This window comes from Xiphophorus maculatus, chromosome 16 (assembly GCF_002775205.1).
Source record: "Xiphophorus maculatus strain JP 163 A chromosome 16, X_maculatus-5.0-male, whole genome shotgun sequence".
In the NCBI taxonomy this organism is placed as follows: Eukaryota; Metazoa; Chordata; class Actinopteri; order Cyprinodontiformes; family Poeciliidae; genus Xiphophorus; species Xiphophorus maculatus.
In genome coordinates this window covers 19530737-19544445 of record NC_036458.1, presented here as the reverse complement: position 1 = coordinate 19544445, position 13709 = coordinate 19530737, and the positions used below count along the sequence as shown (strand labels likewise).

The 13709-nt window shown below is 39.8% G+C and overlaps 1 protein-coding gene across 1 annotated transcript; it reads right to left on the bottom strand.

Annotated features, from left to right (window-relative positions):
* Positions 1–167: 167 nt before the first annotated feature.
* Positions 168–13388, bottom strand: csnk1e (casein kinase 1 epsilon). The gene is made up of 11 exons (XM_005803331.2): positions 13172–13388; positions 7837–7951; positions 7626–7736; positions 6537–6685; positions 5850–6078; positions 4655–4825; positions 4311–4459; positions 4021–4216; positions 3217–3356; positions 1843–1910; positions 168–1766 (listed from the first exon to the last, which is right to left on the bottom strand). Exons 2-10 carry the CDS (start codon positions 7910–7912, stop codon positions 1878–1880), a joined length of 1254 nt encoding a protein of 417 aa, XP_005803388.1. The 5' UTR covers positions 7913–7951; positions 13172–13388; the 3' UTR covers positions 168–1766; positions 1843–1877.
* Positions 13389–13709: the final 321 nt, after the last annotated feature.

The window sequence follows — 13709 nt, the reverse complement described above, 5'->3', positions numbered from 1 at the left end:
GTACAACTTTTAAATAAAGGAAAATGCAATAAAACCTGGACATATTTCTAATATCCTCTCATATGTATCAAGACCCTGAATTTTTTCCTCCCTAAACACAAGTATCCAGTTCATTCATTCATGCAAGTGCAAATATATCTAAAAAAAACAAAACAACCAAAAACAGGTTGTCAGCAACATTATCCATTTTATTACTTCATAAAATATACACAAATACTGTAAATAGTGTTAAAGAACTGTACAGGATATTGGTACACAATACACAATGTGAAATACCTTTTGCTTCATCCTCTTGTACATCATCCGCAAATCTACAACTGCAATGCCACTGGGTCATGGTGGCCTGTACAATGGTAACTATACACAGTGCACTCCATATACATTTACACACACACACACGCCAGCAGATGCATCTAATGACAAAGTTGGAGAGAGGTTAAATAAAGAGAATGTGGTGTCAACTAAACCAATTTATTTTTCTATAACAGAAATATTAGAAGTCTGTTTTTTGGGGGAATAGAGGAGGATCTGAACAGATGAAGTGACGTTATTGATCTTGGAGGTTTTACTGTAGCACTCGACTCACTCACACCTGTTGGATGACCCAGCTGGCACGGCAACAGTCGCCTATCGCCACGTTTATTTCGGATTCAACGCCCTATAAGTCATTAGTATGCATTTTTCTACTTTACACCTTTACAATAACCACATTTTGGCTTTACAATGAAATAAAAAATATTTACAATGGAGTAAACAACAAAAAAGGAAAAAAAAAAAAGAAATTTGATGCCCAGACCCACCCTCATGTTCCTAACAGTGACTTGCCCCCCCCACCCTCACCTCTTCAAAGCCCCAAATAACAAATGAATAAAAAAGGTAACTTTTAAGAAATATCATAAAAATTGCATCCCCTGTTTGTAAGCCAAAACGGGCAGCTGTGGTCTGGGGTCGAATATCGGTATGCTGAGATATTTCCTGAGGAGCTTCGCTCAAGACTTAGGAGTGAGTCCTTCGAATTTCCACAATCATATTTTTTTTTTGCCACGGATTAAAATCAATCATGTAAAAACAAAAACAAAAAAATAGGCAGAGTAGATGTGCAGAGGATTTTTTATGTCTAAAGTGGATGGGAGGGGAAAAGCAGATACCAGCTACTTCACCAGGAATATTACAACAGCTAAAAAAAACATCACTTACTCATTTGCTTCCTTTCCTCTCTGGTTGCCACCCTCTAATCTACATGCCTCGTCCGATTTAGCTTTCAATTCTTAAAAAATACAAAGAATAAAATAAGGAAACAAACCAGGGATACTCAACCTTCGATTTCATATTCCTTCATGAATAATGAGGATGACAGTTATCTTTTTCTGGGGAAAAAAGGGGAACTTTTCTAAGTCTGATCATCAATAAGAAACATGCATGTCCCTGAAATCTTTTTTTTTTCTTTTGCTCCTTCAATGCCGCCTTTTTTCAAGGGAATGTTTAGAGGACCAAAACAAAATCGCAGGAATGAGCAACTGTCAAGGTGCAGCATTGTCGTTAGTTTCATGTATCGTGGTGGTGAGCCTATAACAATCCGGGTAAGAACGCATGTTGAATACCTTTGTGTATTTTCCTGAATCCTTTAAACATTTAATTTCTTGTTGCAGCAAAAAAAAAAAAAGAAAAAAAAAACCCTGCATGTCCATTGAACAGTTTTGCAATAAACAAAGTATAAAGAACGTTGGGGGTAAAGAAAAATATAGTGACAAAACTTCCTTGCAGCCCTGCAAAAAGAACAAGATCAGAATTAGACTTTGTATTTATATGTCTAACAATAGAAAATGTAAAAATTGAACTCACCTGTCATATGTGTGTGCATGAGGAGCTGCAAAATCTCACTTCCCAATGTGCTCGAATGGCACGCTGACCTGCAAACGACGACGGAATAAAGTTTAAGGCAAACAACTTCCAGTTTATATTATTAAACTGAAATGTAAATGGATGGATTTAACTTCCCATAATGTAAACTAGAGCTGCACAGATTGCAGCTTTCTGGCCGATCACTGATCCTTAAAAAGGCCGCCCTGCCGATTCTGATTTTGGCTTATTTGTCTTAAATGTCACTTCATAACTCTCACCTCAGCTGTGGCTCCACAAGATGCAGTAGGGCTAGTCAATAAATCAATAACTGTATATGTTACAATAGACACATGATCAGTATCTGACAGAATATCCAATAGTCATTATTTAGAATAGTCGCTGAACCACACAGCATTCTGGGAGATGTAGGCAGAGGAAAGACTTAAGTCACTTAACCACTCAGCCAGCTGACCAAGTAGCATCAACGAACTCACTCACTCTTTGGTTACCTAGCAACAAGCTATTGAGTAACATGCGCAGCAGTTTCTGCTTTGGCCACTTACAGCTGCTTAAATACAAACAACACAGAGTGAAAACTGTGGATAAAACAGGAAAGGTCACGCCACCAGAAGTTTTAAATATCTGAAATATTAACAAAGAACTAATCAATAATTATCGATAGACTCGTATGAAACGGTTATATGGTGAGGCGATTTTAAGCCACATCATCCAGATTTAAGATGCAGTAGACGCTCAAGGCTTGATCAGAGCAGAAGTGAACTGTAAACATGTGTTCATACTTCTTTTGCTGCAGTAAAAACACTAACTTCAATGTTCAGATGGAGAATTTAAAGTGAAACACCAAGTAGGGCATAATCGTGAAGTGAAGGAAAATTATACATGGTTTTCATTTTCTTTTTAATTCTACAAAAAAATAAATAATTAACTGACAGATCTACACAAGATTCACAGCAAAAACCGAATTAACTGAATTTTATTGAGGCATGTTTTATCGTTACACCTCTTCACAGTCAACCATGTGATACACTGAGTTTGTCCATCATATCAAATTCATCGACGTTTGGAGATGTATTGTGGGAAAATGTAGAAAATCTCAAGGGGAATTAATTCCATTGCTAAACACTGAAACAGTAAGCTGTAATTACCTCCAAAATACCTCCAGAAGTTAGAGGTTTAATGTTGGGAGTCGATCCCAGCAGGGAACAGTGCAAACAACACTAATCTAGCATATGAGGAAATCAATTCCATGTAGCTGTTGTTTTAAAACACAATATGTGTCAAAAAGGGGGGTCTAACATCAAGGATGATACCATTTTTGTTTAGAAAAATTCAGTGCCTTGAATGTTGTCTCACCTGTGACGTGGAAATCCTGGACTGGTCTTGTCGGGCCGTGAGGTCAGAGGACGATACGTTGGCAGGAGCGCCACGGTGTAAACGCATGCTCACCTTCCTCTCCCGCTCAGCGCGGGAAATTGCACGAGGTGACGTGTTGCCTATAGGGAAGAGAAATAATAGACGGTTTCTGAGTAAGATTTTCTAGAAAACGTTCGAGTTGGCAAAGTTTTCTCTTGCAATTAAAGTGATTTAAAGGGGCTGTATGTGTTTTCCAGTCACATGGTATCATTTTACAGCACAATCAAGTAACTGTCATAAAAATACTGTATACATCAAAAATAACTTTCTAATTTAACAACTTTAAATTGTCCTGTCTCTTTAAAAAAACTCGACCTTTAGGAAGTCATCACACATTGCATCTCCGTTAACCAGCATTTCATTGAGAAGTAGCTCCTATAATGAGCTCAGCAGATGGAAAAATCCACCAAGTGTTTGCTAATTGCTGCTGGCTGGTCTGAAGGAGCTGAGTAAGGGGCGGGCCGCCCTGAGAGTCAGGAACTTGGAAAATGCAGCTCTGAGGAGGAGCTTTGTACTCGAGGGCGGGGCTAGGCCCACCCAGGCATTTTGCACAAGTTGAATGGTTGCTACGGGAGATTAAAGGACTTCTTAAACATGCACAAAATAATCAAAAACACACTCCAGGTATGTTTTTGATAAAGGATTAATAATGTAACATGATGTAAAGCTATAAAAAAAGTCAACTTTACATAACACTGCCAATTTAAATCTTAACACTGGAATGTGTTTTAATCAGTAACCAACCAGATTGCTGGACCCGTGAGGCCGGGTTTGAGATGGCTTGCTCTGGTCCATTCCGGACTCTGTTGGGAGCGACTGGGGTGGGGCCCGAAGGGAGGCCCCGCGACGCAGACCCCCTGGGGGCTCCTCCAATCCGGTCGTCTCGATCGTCCCCGGCCCTTCTGTCACGATCCCCGTCCTCAGTTGATCGACTGGCGCCCTGAGAAATGTAATAGGCCATATTAGGAAATTTCCACTGAAGGTTTCAATAAGCAAGGAAAGTTTGGAAACCAAAAAAAAAGAGAAAAACGTACAAATTTGAGCATGTTCCAGTCAAAGACGTAATCGTAGGAGAATCCCTGGCGGTGGAAGAGATTCCTGAACAGTTGGCGTAGGTAGGAGTAGTCCGGTTTGTCATCGAAACGGAGCGAGCGGCAAAAATTCAGGTACGTGGAGAACTCGGCTGTAGAAAGAACAACAAAACAAAACAAAAAATAGAACAAAGAATGAGAAAGTGAATATACAGGAAAGGCAGACAACCTGCAAGTGTCAACACAAATAGCAGAATCTCTGGTTCCGTTTTAAGCAGAACAAACTAAACACAGAACCTGTGGATGGTTTCAGGAGCGTGTGGCTGTACCAATGCACAAGGACTCACAAGGATATCCTTTGCAAAGAACTTCGATGGGTGTGGACATCTTCTTCTCGCTGATTCGCTCGTACTTCTGTCTCTTGGTGGCAGCCTTGAGGCCCTGCCAGGGCAGCGAGCCCAGGTTGAAGTACATGAGGACGTAACCGAGGGACTCCAGGTCGTCACGTCTCGACTGCTCTGTGGACACGAAGCGACAGGTGTGCATGAATGAGACAGAACTAAACCTGATGATTTTAGGGACAAATATCTGGGGGTTTAAAGAATTGTTGCAATTTTTCTTCCTGGTAGAGTTCAACTTCCGGTAATTATGGAACTAATGTATATGCAGAAAGACATGCTTGAAAAATCTGATTTGAAAGAAGTAAAAAAACGTACTGTAGTTTGTTAATTGGCTGACACTGTTACAAAATCATTGAGGGAACTATTTCTTATTAAAACGACCTTTTTCCTTAATTAAACAAAAACTCTTCACGACCTAATACAACTCACAGAAAGCATGACTGAAGTAAAGACCAGATTTTGAAAATGTTTTCTGTCATTCGTCAATTATTTTTAAGTAAGAGAAAAATCCTTTTTTTAGAAGTAGAAATCAATTAAAATCAGAATACTATGGGGAAAAAAGTTTTAAGCCAAATCTATGGAAAATGATTAGGGAGTTAAAAAAAATTAATAAATTCTGACTTTTTTTCAGAATTGTGAGATAAAGTCAGAATTCCGAGATTTTTTATTTTGTTTTCCGGTGACTCTAATCCTCTTCCGTACACATCACCCAGCCATAGTCACATTATTTTTAAACCCCTCTTAGCTTTATTCAGGCATTCTGATTGGTCACAGGAGCATCAGTTGCTGTGACCAGTCAGAATGCCTGAACAAAAATTAACAAAAAGGAGCATCGGCTGTTCATGAGATGGTAACAGCAAACCCTTCCACATCTGAAAACCACCAACATGTTCATACACCACCAATACATTTTCAACAAGAATAATAATAAAAAAGAACAACACACAGAAAACTCCAAGGACAATTAGATCTGTGCATCTACTGAACTCTACCACCAGGCAAAGGTCAATGCGACCCAGATTATCATGTAGCCGTCATTGAGGCAGAACAGAGTGACCCTTATAAGAGGAAAACCTTTAGGTTAGGAAACAAACGATTCTCCCTCAGCAGATATCACAGTAAAACTCGCATCAGGTCTCACCGATTCCAAGATGCGTGTTGATGGAGGCGTAGCGCGCCGTCCCCGTCAGGTTCTTGTTCTCCCTGTAAGGGATGTGCTGGTGCGTGCGCGCGTCACGGTACTTTTTGGCCAGCCCAAAGTCGATGATGTACACCAGGTTGCCCTTCTTGCCCAAACCCATGAGGAAATTATCTGGCTTCACGTCTCTGTGGATGAAGTTCTTGGAGTGGATGTACTCGATGCGACTGATCTGGAAAGGAAACATTTTGTTACGTTGACAGTCAGCCGTGCGAGATCTACTTAAGCAAACGGACAGAAGGACGACAGATTGGTGGTGGCAGCGGGACAAATCAGGACAGGAAGGCCATGACCCCACAAGGCTCAAAAGCAACCAATCGGATGGCCATATGGACGTCTGACACGGCAACGCGTCAGGGACAAAAGGTGAGTCAAGAGTCTGATCTGTGATACAAAATATCTCAGTCAACACAGAATAAAGCCGACAGCAGGCGAGGAAAGGAAATCAAGCATCTATATCCTTTAAAAAGGCCTCAAGGGAATCGCATACAATGTTTACACACAGAATATACACTGACCTGCTGCAGAAAGAGTCATTCATATCATGTTCCTCTACTGGCAGCGTAAATATCTCGTTCACCTTGATACTGCCTGACTGAGTGTTTCTTTAAGGCAAAGTTTGAGTCTCACCATCTGGTCTGCCAGAAGCAGGACAGTCTTCAGGCTGAACTTCCTGGAGCAGAAGTTAAAAAGGTCCTCCAGGCTGGGCCCCAGCAGCTCCATCACCATGACGTTGTAGTCGCCCTCGGCGCCACACCATTTTATCGATGGGATCCCGACTGGTCAAATAAAATAAAACGGGAGTATGTAGGGTTGAGTAGCAGAACAACAGCATTGCTTTGAAAAGAGTCATTAAAACTGCAGCAAAGTTGATCGAAGTTGTGTTAAGGTGAATTTTAGCTTTTATATATACCAAAGGACTGGTTATTCTGTCGCTTTTTTTGTGTAGCAGTATTATCATCTCAACAGTGGAGCTTTGTGTTCAGGAAATAAACCAGTTCAATAGAATAAACAGTTACTCTGCCATGTAAACACAGACAAGTTGCTCGTTCTATTACCCTTCCCTGCTTCCCACACGATCACGTTTTGAATAAAAACACTAAAACTGCAAGGGTGGTAAGGGAAAAGTAGCATTAACTGAATATGTTAATGCTACTTATTAATATAGGAATATGTGGAGATGGAACTTAGAGGAGTAATACATAAACTGTATTCGTGCCTAGGTAGAGTAAGGAAAAGTTTCATGACTTTTAATGCATTAATTTTGATTAATTAATGACAGATTTTAACGTGTTCTACTTTTTAACACAGACAGAACATTTTAACATGGTTCTAAGTTCTAACTGCGATTTAAGTTCCTTGTTGACAGTGTCTCTGGAAATTATGCAAGCAGAATCTGTTGAACTGCTTTCTTTGCCACTGAAAAGATGGGGGGAAGCATTTTTGTGGTGCAACATCTTATCAGTTAAAAATTATATATGTATATACGTATATACACACACACACACACACACACACATATGTGTATATATATACACATTTAGGTTGATGAACCACAAAATAGTTACAAAGGTCATTTTGATTCTAACTGGATTCATTGCATAATATTACAGTAATGAGCGTCGGGTTCAGCAGGATGTTTTTGCGCCGCCACGACGACGTCTATAAAGGAATGCGCTGAAAAATCCTGCCGAGCGCGTTGAAGCGGCAGGTGCTCACCTCCTCCCTGCATCATCTTGTAGAACTTGCTTTCAATGTGCAACTGTGGGTGTTTGGTCTTCACACATTCCAGCTTGATGGCGACTTCCTCGCCCGTCGCAATGTTGGCACCTGAGGAGAAGCGGACAAAAATAACCACATCTGTAAGGAGAAGCACGTTGTGGTGCCTGACGATGGATGAAGGTGAGGAACATTTTCCTCCCCCGCTTACCGAGGTAAATGTCTCCGAAGGATCCACTCCCTATCTTTCGCCCCAGCCGGTATTTGTTCCCCACTCTCAGCTCCATGGTTGCGAGGTGTCACTGTCATCAACGGACAACGTAGATCTACGGGAATAAAAGCACCGTTTAAACACACATATTCTCAACTCAGTGGCTCGTTATTAAGACATATTTTGGGGGGTAAAAATAAAGGTGGACAGTTAATGTGTCGTTTATCATCCCTAGTGATATATTTATTTTAAGAGTTTTGATTTGTTGACTCAATAAATTCAAATTAATCCCTTAAAACTGTCCGTATTACCATTTTCTACACCGTTTGTTCAATGAGTGCATCGATAAATATGTTTTTTGAATTAAATATGGTTAAATGCAGTTACTGTACATCATTTTTGGGTTTTTCATTATGATTCAGTTTTATTTCATTTTGACCCGTCAGCTTTGATTCGCTTTTAGAGCACGTTTGCTAGTTTTCTTAGTTATATGTTGTTTATGTAACCCACGTTAAAATCTGACAAATAGGAATAAATAGCTGCTCAGTTAAAATCTGAATAAAAAGGAATAAATAGCTGCTCAGTTAAAATCTGAATAAATAGGAATAAATACTTGCCCATGTTAAAATCTGACATAAATAAGAATAAATAGCGGATTAAAAGTCTGAACAGAGAATAACGTCGCTGCCCCTTTAAGGAACCAGCGTCACAGACGCGACGCCTGGGTGACGCTGCGGTGCACAAACCAGAGGGAGAGAGCAGAGGAGGAATCGGAGGAAAAGAGCAGTTGATTGATTAACGGAAAAAAAAAGTTAATATTATAGTTAAGAAGACATAATTTACCTGGTCGGAAACTGACTGGGATTTTATGAGAACTGAGTTACATCGGTTTTGGTGAGTTTTGTGTTTATTTTCTTACATATTCACCGTATTGTACTTTTCCTTTTGGCAGAAAGCTAACGCTTAAGACGTAGCTGTTTGAAAGAAATACTCCGTTATAAACTGTGATCAGGTTAATGTATAAACGGTTATCCAGTTAATATGTTGAGTTTATGAAGAAGAATTTATTTGTATAATTTAAGGATTTAAAAAGAGTTTTGTCGTGTTTGTGGCCTGTTACACAGGTCAGGTTTTTTTGTTCGGTTGGAAGCTCAGTCGGAGCGAAGATTGGTCTGCCGTGTGCGACGTCCACATTCACAGACGGGATTCAAGATGGCGAGCCAGACCTAGACCTTCAATTCATCTTCTCCATCATATCAGGGAGGGACTCTCCTGCGTATGATAATTCGCTGCCGGAGCGGTAGGAACTTCAGGAACTGGTTCAAACCGAACTGAACAGGATTAAGAACTGATTTAAGAACTGGTGAAATTATCATTATTTTTCTGGACTGAATCAAAACTGAAGCTTTTCATTGAACTGAGAACCTGAATTCACATTTGGACTTGAACTCGAGTTTAAAGTGGCATACTTGGCTTTTCATATGTTATGTCTCTGAATGTGAATTGAATAATTGTGGTCCACTTTGATTTGTTTGAAGGTATTTCCTTACCTGTGAAAGAAAAAAGAAGCGAGTTAACTCAGAGAAAAAATAGGAATCCTAAAATAGGTGCAACCTAAGAAAAGGAGACCGGTCTAACTAACTTAAATTAGTTTGACTAAAATAACCTAGGAAAAAGAGACTGGCCTAACTAAATTAGATTAGTTTTACTGAAATAAGCTAGGTGAACTAGTGAGTAAAAAGAAGTGATACATTTTTCTTTTTCTTCTTTTTTTAGGGGGGTTTTGTGTATTGTGTTTCATGTGTGTTTTGCATTCAGTAAATTGCCGGCTTTTTGCATTTAAAGCAGCGGTCTCTGGTGTTGTTATTCTTGCTTCCCCACTCCTTAGAGCCTAGAACTGGTCCAGTAGCACAGTTAGCCGTGTGATACCGGTGCTACATTTAGTTTTTATTAGTTAAAGTTGTAGTGTCTCCCATTTGTTTTCTAAAAGGTGATTATGTATACATCAATTGGTTAATAAATACTCAACAGAAGATACCATTTTCAAAAAATGTATTCAATTAACAACAACTGACTCATGGCGTTTTCAAGGAGAAGTTAGTCAAGAGCAGAATTTGTGCATGAGAGGCTACAATTGCTGTGCCATGCAGTCACAGCCACAGAGTTACATAAAAAGTAGTAATAAACAGCTCTTATCACTTATATGACAATATTACCACATAGTTTTGTAATAAAACTAAGTTTATATAATTGTCCCTTTGGTTAAAAACCATTCGGCATTAAAATCGGAGCCAGTTTCTTTATTTTGCCACGTGACAGAATGACTGAAGTCTTTGTTGAGACTCGGTTTCTCATATGATGAATTTATCCCAGCAAAACTCACCACATGTTTACAAGAGGATGTGTCCTGTTAGATGGAGACACCCAACTACTCTCCAGAACAAAAAAAAAAGAAAAAAAAAGATGGAACTTGCAGGGCAGCTAGAGATGGTGGGGTGGGGGACTGCTTTGGGCTCAGCAGAAGACAGGAGGAGTGAAGGGAAAAAAAGAAAAGAAAAAGAGGCCAAAGTAGAAATGCCGATTTAAACCTGGAAGAGGAACGAGGAAGACCTGATGCTGCACGAGCACAAGGCTTTGGGATGCATGAGGAAATTGAGCGCAATTTCCGAGCCAAGCTCGAACGTGATGGCGGCGCGGGATCATCACTTATTTAGCGCTTCGCTCGACCACGCCACATTGAGCAGGCACTGCCAAAGCGAGGCTGAGCTCTCTGCCGCGCTGGGCTGGCAACGCCGACGGAAAGAAGGCATGAGCAGCCACGGCAACGGAGAGCACTGGCTGCCTGGATCTGTGTCAGAGCCCTCGGACCGTTGGGTCTGTGTAATGAACTCCAGAAAGCCCAGAGCTGCCGAGCGGCGCTCATTAGACGAGGTTTACTCCCAGTGTTAATCTGGGAACGCAGCGTCGACAAAATGTGGCGCTTTCAAAATGCAGCATGGCTTACTTTACGGAGAACGCAGTCAGACTGAGCCTACAAATACATTCATATTAAGGGAACAAGTACATATAAATATATTATGCAGATAATGCATTGATTCCTAGGATGGAACCACAAAAATACCTCAGCTTATCTTACTTGGAGAGAAAATCCAAATCTTCAAAACAAGTTCACTTTGAGGACAACTCCAGCAAATTAGGCAACAATTCTTGGAGAACCAAGGCAGGCAGTTTTAACATAAAATTGGTTCCGGTTATATTCCAGATATTAAAAATTGATGCATGACTAGACATATTATTACAATAAGAAATCCTTAATTATGTTATTTTAATTTATGTTCAAAATACTTATTTGAGATATTTCTTAAATACCTTCTGACTAGGATAAATGACGTCAGTTACCATTAATTTGTGTGGGAGCTTTAATGGAGATATCAGCGATTAATTATTGACCATCTGAAAAAAATATTTCTGATATCAAAAAATAAATTATGACTAGTCAGGAAGTAGTCAAAAACATCTTGAATGACACCATAATTCAAGCCATTTTAAAAAGTATTTTTAGATAAAAGATTTTTAGATTTTACTGATATCTTGAGTTAGTACTCCATCTAGTCAAAACAACTGATTGTTTTGAAAGGTTGATTACAGGTCAGTGATGGTTAAGCTAAAAATAGTCCAATTATGGTTTATAAGTGTATTTTTTGTGCATCTCTGATTATTTTACTTATTTCATGTTTTTATCTATAGCAATTTAACATTTATTACCTGTTAAAGATCCAAAAGAAGCTTGTTGTATGCCATTAGTTAGAAAACGAACCCACAAAACTGTAATTATTTAGAATACTTTGTCTACAAGCACATGGATAAATACACCCTCCGGTTTTATGATGAAACTAGTTAACAGAGAAAAAAAATCCAAAGCACATGGGCAACAATTAAAAAAAAAAAAAACATTTTTAAAAATTGAATGTCGGCAGCTCGCCATGGCAGATGTGACGGACGCAGACGGATCAGAGTTAATAAAGGGTTAGGGTCATTACACGCAAGAGCGTGGAACCGGTGTTCCAACAAAAGACCAGAGTTGAGGAGTAAAATAATTACAAAACTAAAACAGAGAGCACTCAGTTCAGAAACAGAGACGCACAACACTCAGCTCCATTTCTCTGCATCCTTCAGGCCGGTGCATGTACTCTTAGCATAAATGCATTCAAATAAATGCTATTGTATTGGTCTTAGCCTGCCTTATGACAGGGATTTTAGGATTCTCAAAGGTGCGAGTATCTTAAGCTTGACAGCAAAGGGAGGAATTCATCATTCTCAGGTCTCAGAGACGGTGAGTGTATAAGGTGAAGCAATGGGAATTAGCCTGTCACACTGCACTGGGAAAACAACATGTGCTATTACGGTAGTAATCGTCTCCAGGAGAGTGGATTGGTCAGGATGGTACAGTACATATCTGCTGGTTCAAGGGGAGTCTTAGTAGTAGCTGCGAAAACATGATGTACTAAGGAGCTGGGCTGCTATGGTTTAAGCTTTAATACCTCAAAGTGACGACTGTAAAGAAGGAAATATTTTGTATTTTTTTCCAGCTTTCCATCAATCCAAACAACTTCTGTTTGGAGCACTTTTATATGAAATTACATCTACTCAAAACTCTTAAAATTAAAAAAAAAGAAAGAAAACAATGTCAGTCACGCAAAACCAGATTATTTCGCAATCACACGAACACTGCTAACGTTACGCCCCTCACAGCTGTCACTACAAACAACTACTTTGTTCTGAATTCAACGGATGCCACATTTTGTGCGCAATTTCACCCTCCATTTATGCTAACAAAACGACGGTTTTGTATAGCTATAGTGGCACAATTCAGTCGGTATTCCGTTTGACAAAGTGCTGCGATATATTTTTAGAAAAAAATTATTAAACATATACAGTCATAGTTTGACAAAAATAATAAATAGGTGACTTAAACGGCTTATATGTGCTTTTACTAGTTTGCGTTAGAAAAATAAGCCACAGGAATCAGCGTAAGTTGACTGTTAGCCGCTACGACTAAGCTAGTAGGAGGAATACGTTACCCGAACCGTGGGACGTACTGCTGAAAAGGTTCTAAATTTAAGAAAGCTTAACATTAATACAGTTGAATAAGTCAAATTTTTTGTCTTACTTACAACCGCACCCTCACATGCATTCATCTAACCAGGGTAGACAGCCAGTCCTACCACTTGCCCCCTCCCCCTCTCCTGTAAGCCGTGAATAGGAGACTCCGCTTCGGTCGAATCGGGTCTCTTTTTCCCCCTCGGTTTTAATGGCTCCCCGACCCAACACTCACCCGATATCGGGTTCGTCTGACAGCTGGTTAAGTGGAGCTTCTGATCCGATGGTTGTCAGTCGGACAAGAACCCGACCAGAGGAGGATGGGAGCGGATTATGACAGCTCTCATACCCCCAGCTCTGAGCTCAGTCGTCGGTTGCGCTCCCTGTTGATAGTCCCTGAGAAGCTCCAGCAGCACAAACGGCCGTTCTCCACTCTGACTTGCCTCCCCTCCTCTCGTTACTTAACGACGTACGTGCTCACAACGTCGATGATGTCACCGTCGGTACTAAAACTGGAACGTCAAATCTAACTACGCCTCCATTATTTAATTTCGCCATTCATTAAATTTCTAGTTACCGTTATTCGCTCCAAAAGGAACTACTTAATAAAATTTTGACAGTTAAACGTGTTATCTTTTTTTTTTTAATTTTTTTTTATATCGCATTAGTACTTTACAGCAAGTAAACAGTTAACTGTAAGCCATTGTTGACTGTAGTTGTGACGTTGGTTTTAAATTGGATTGGTGTTGATGGTGAAACGATGACTGACACAG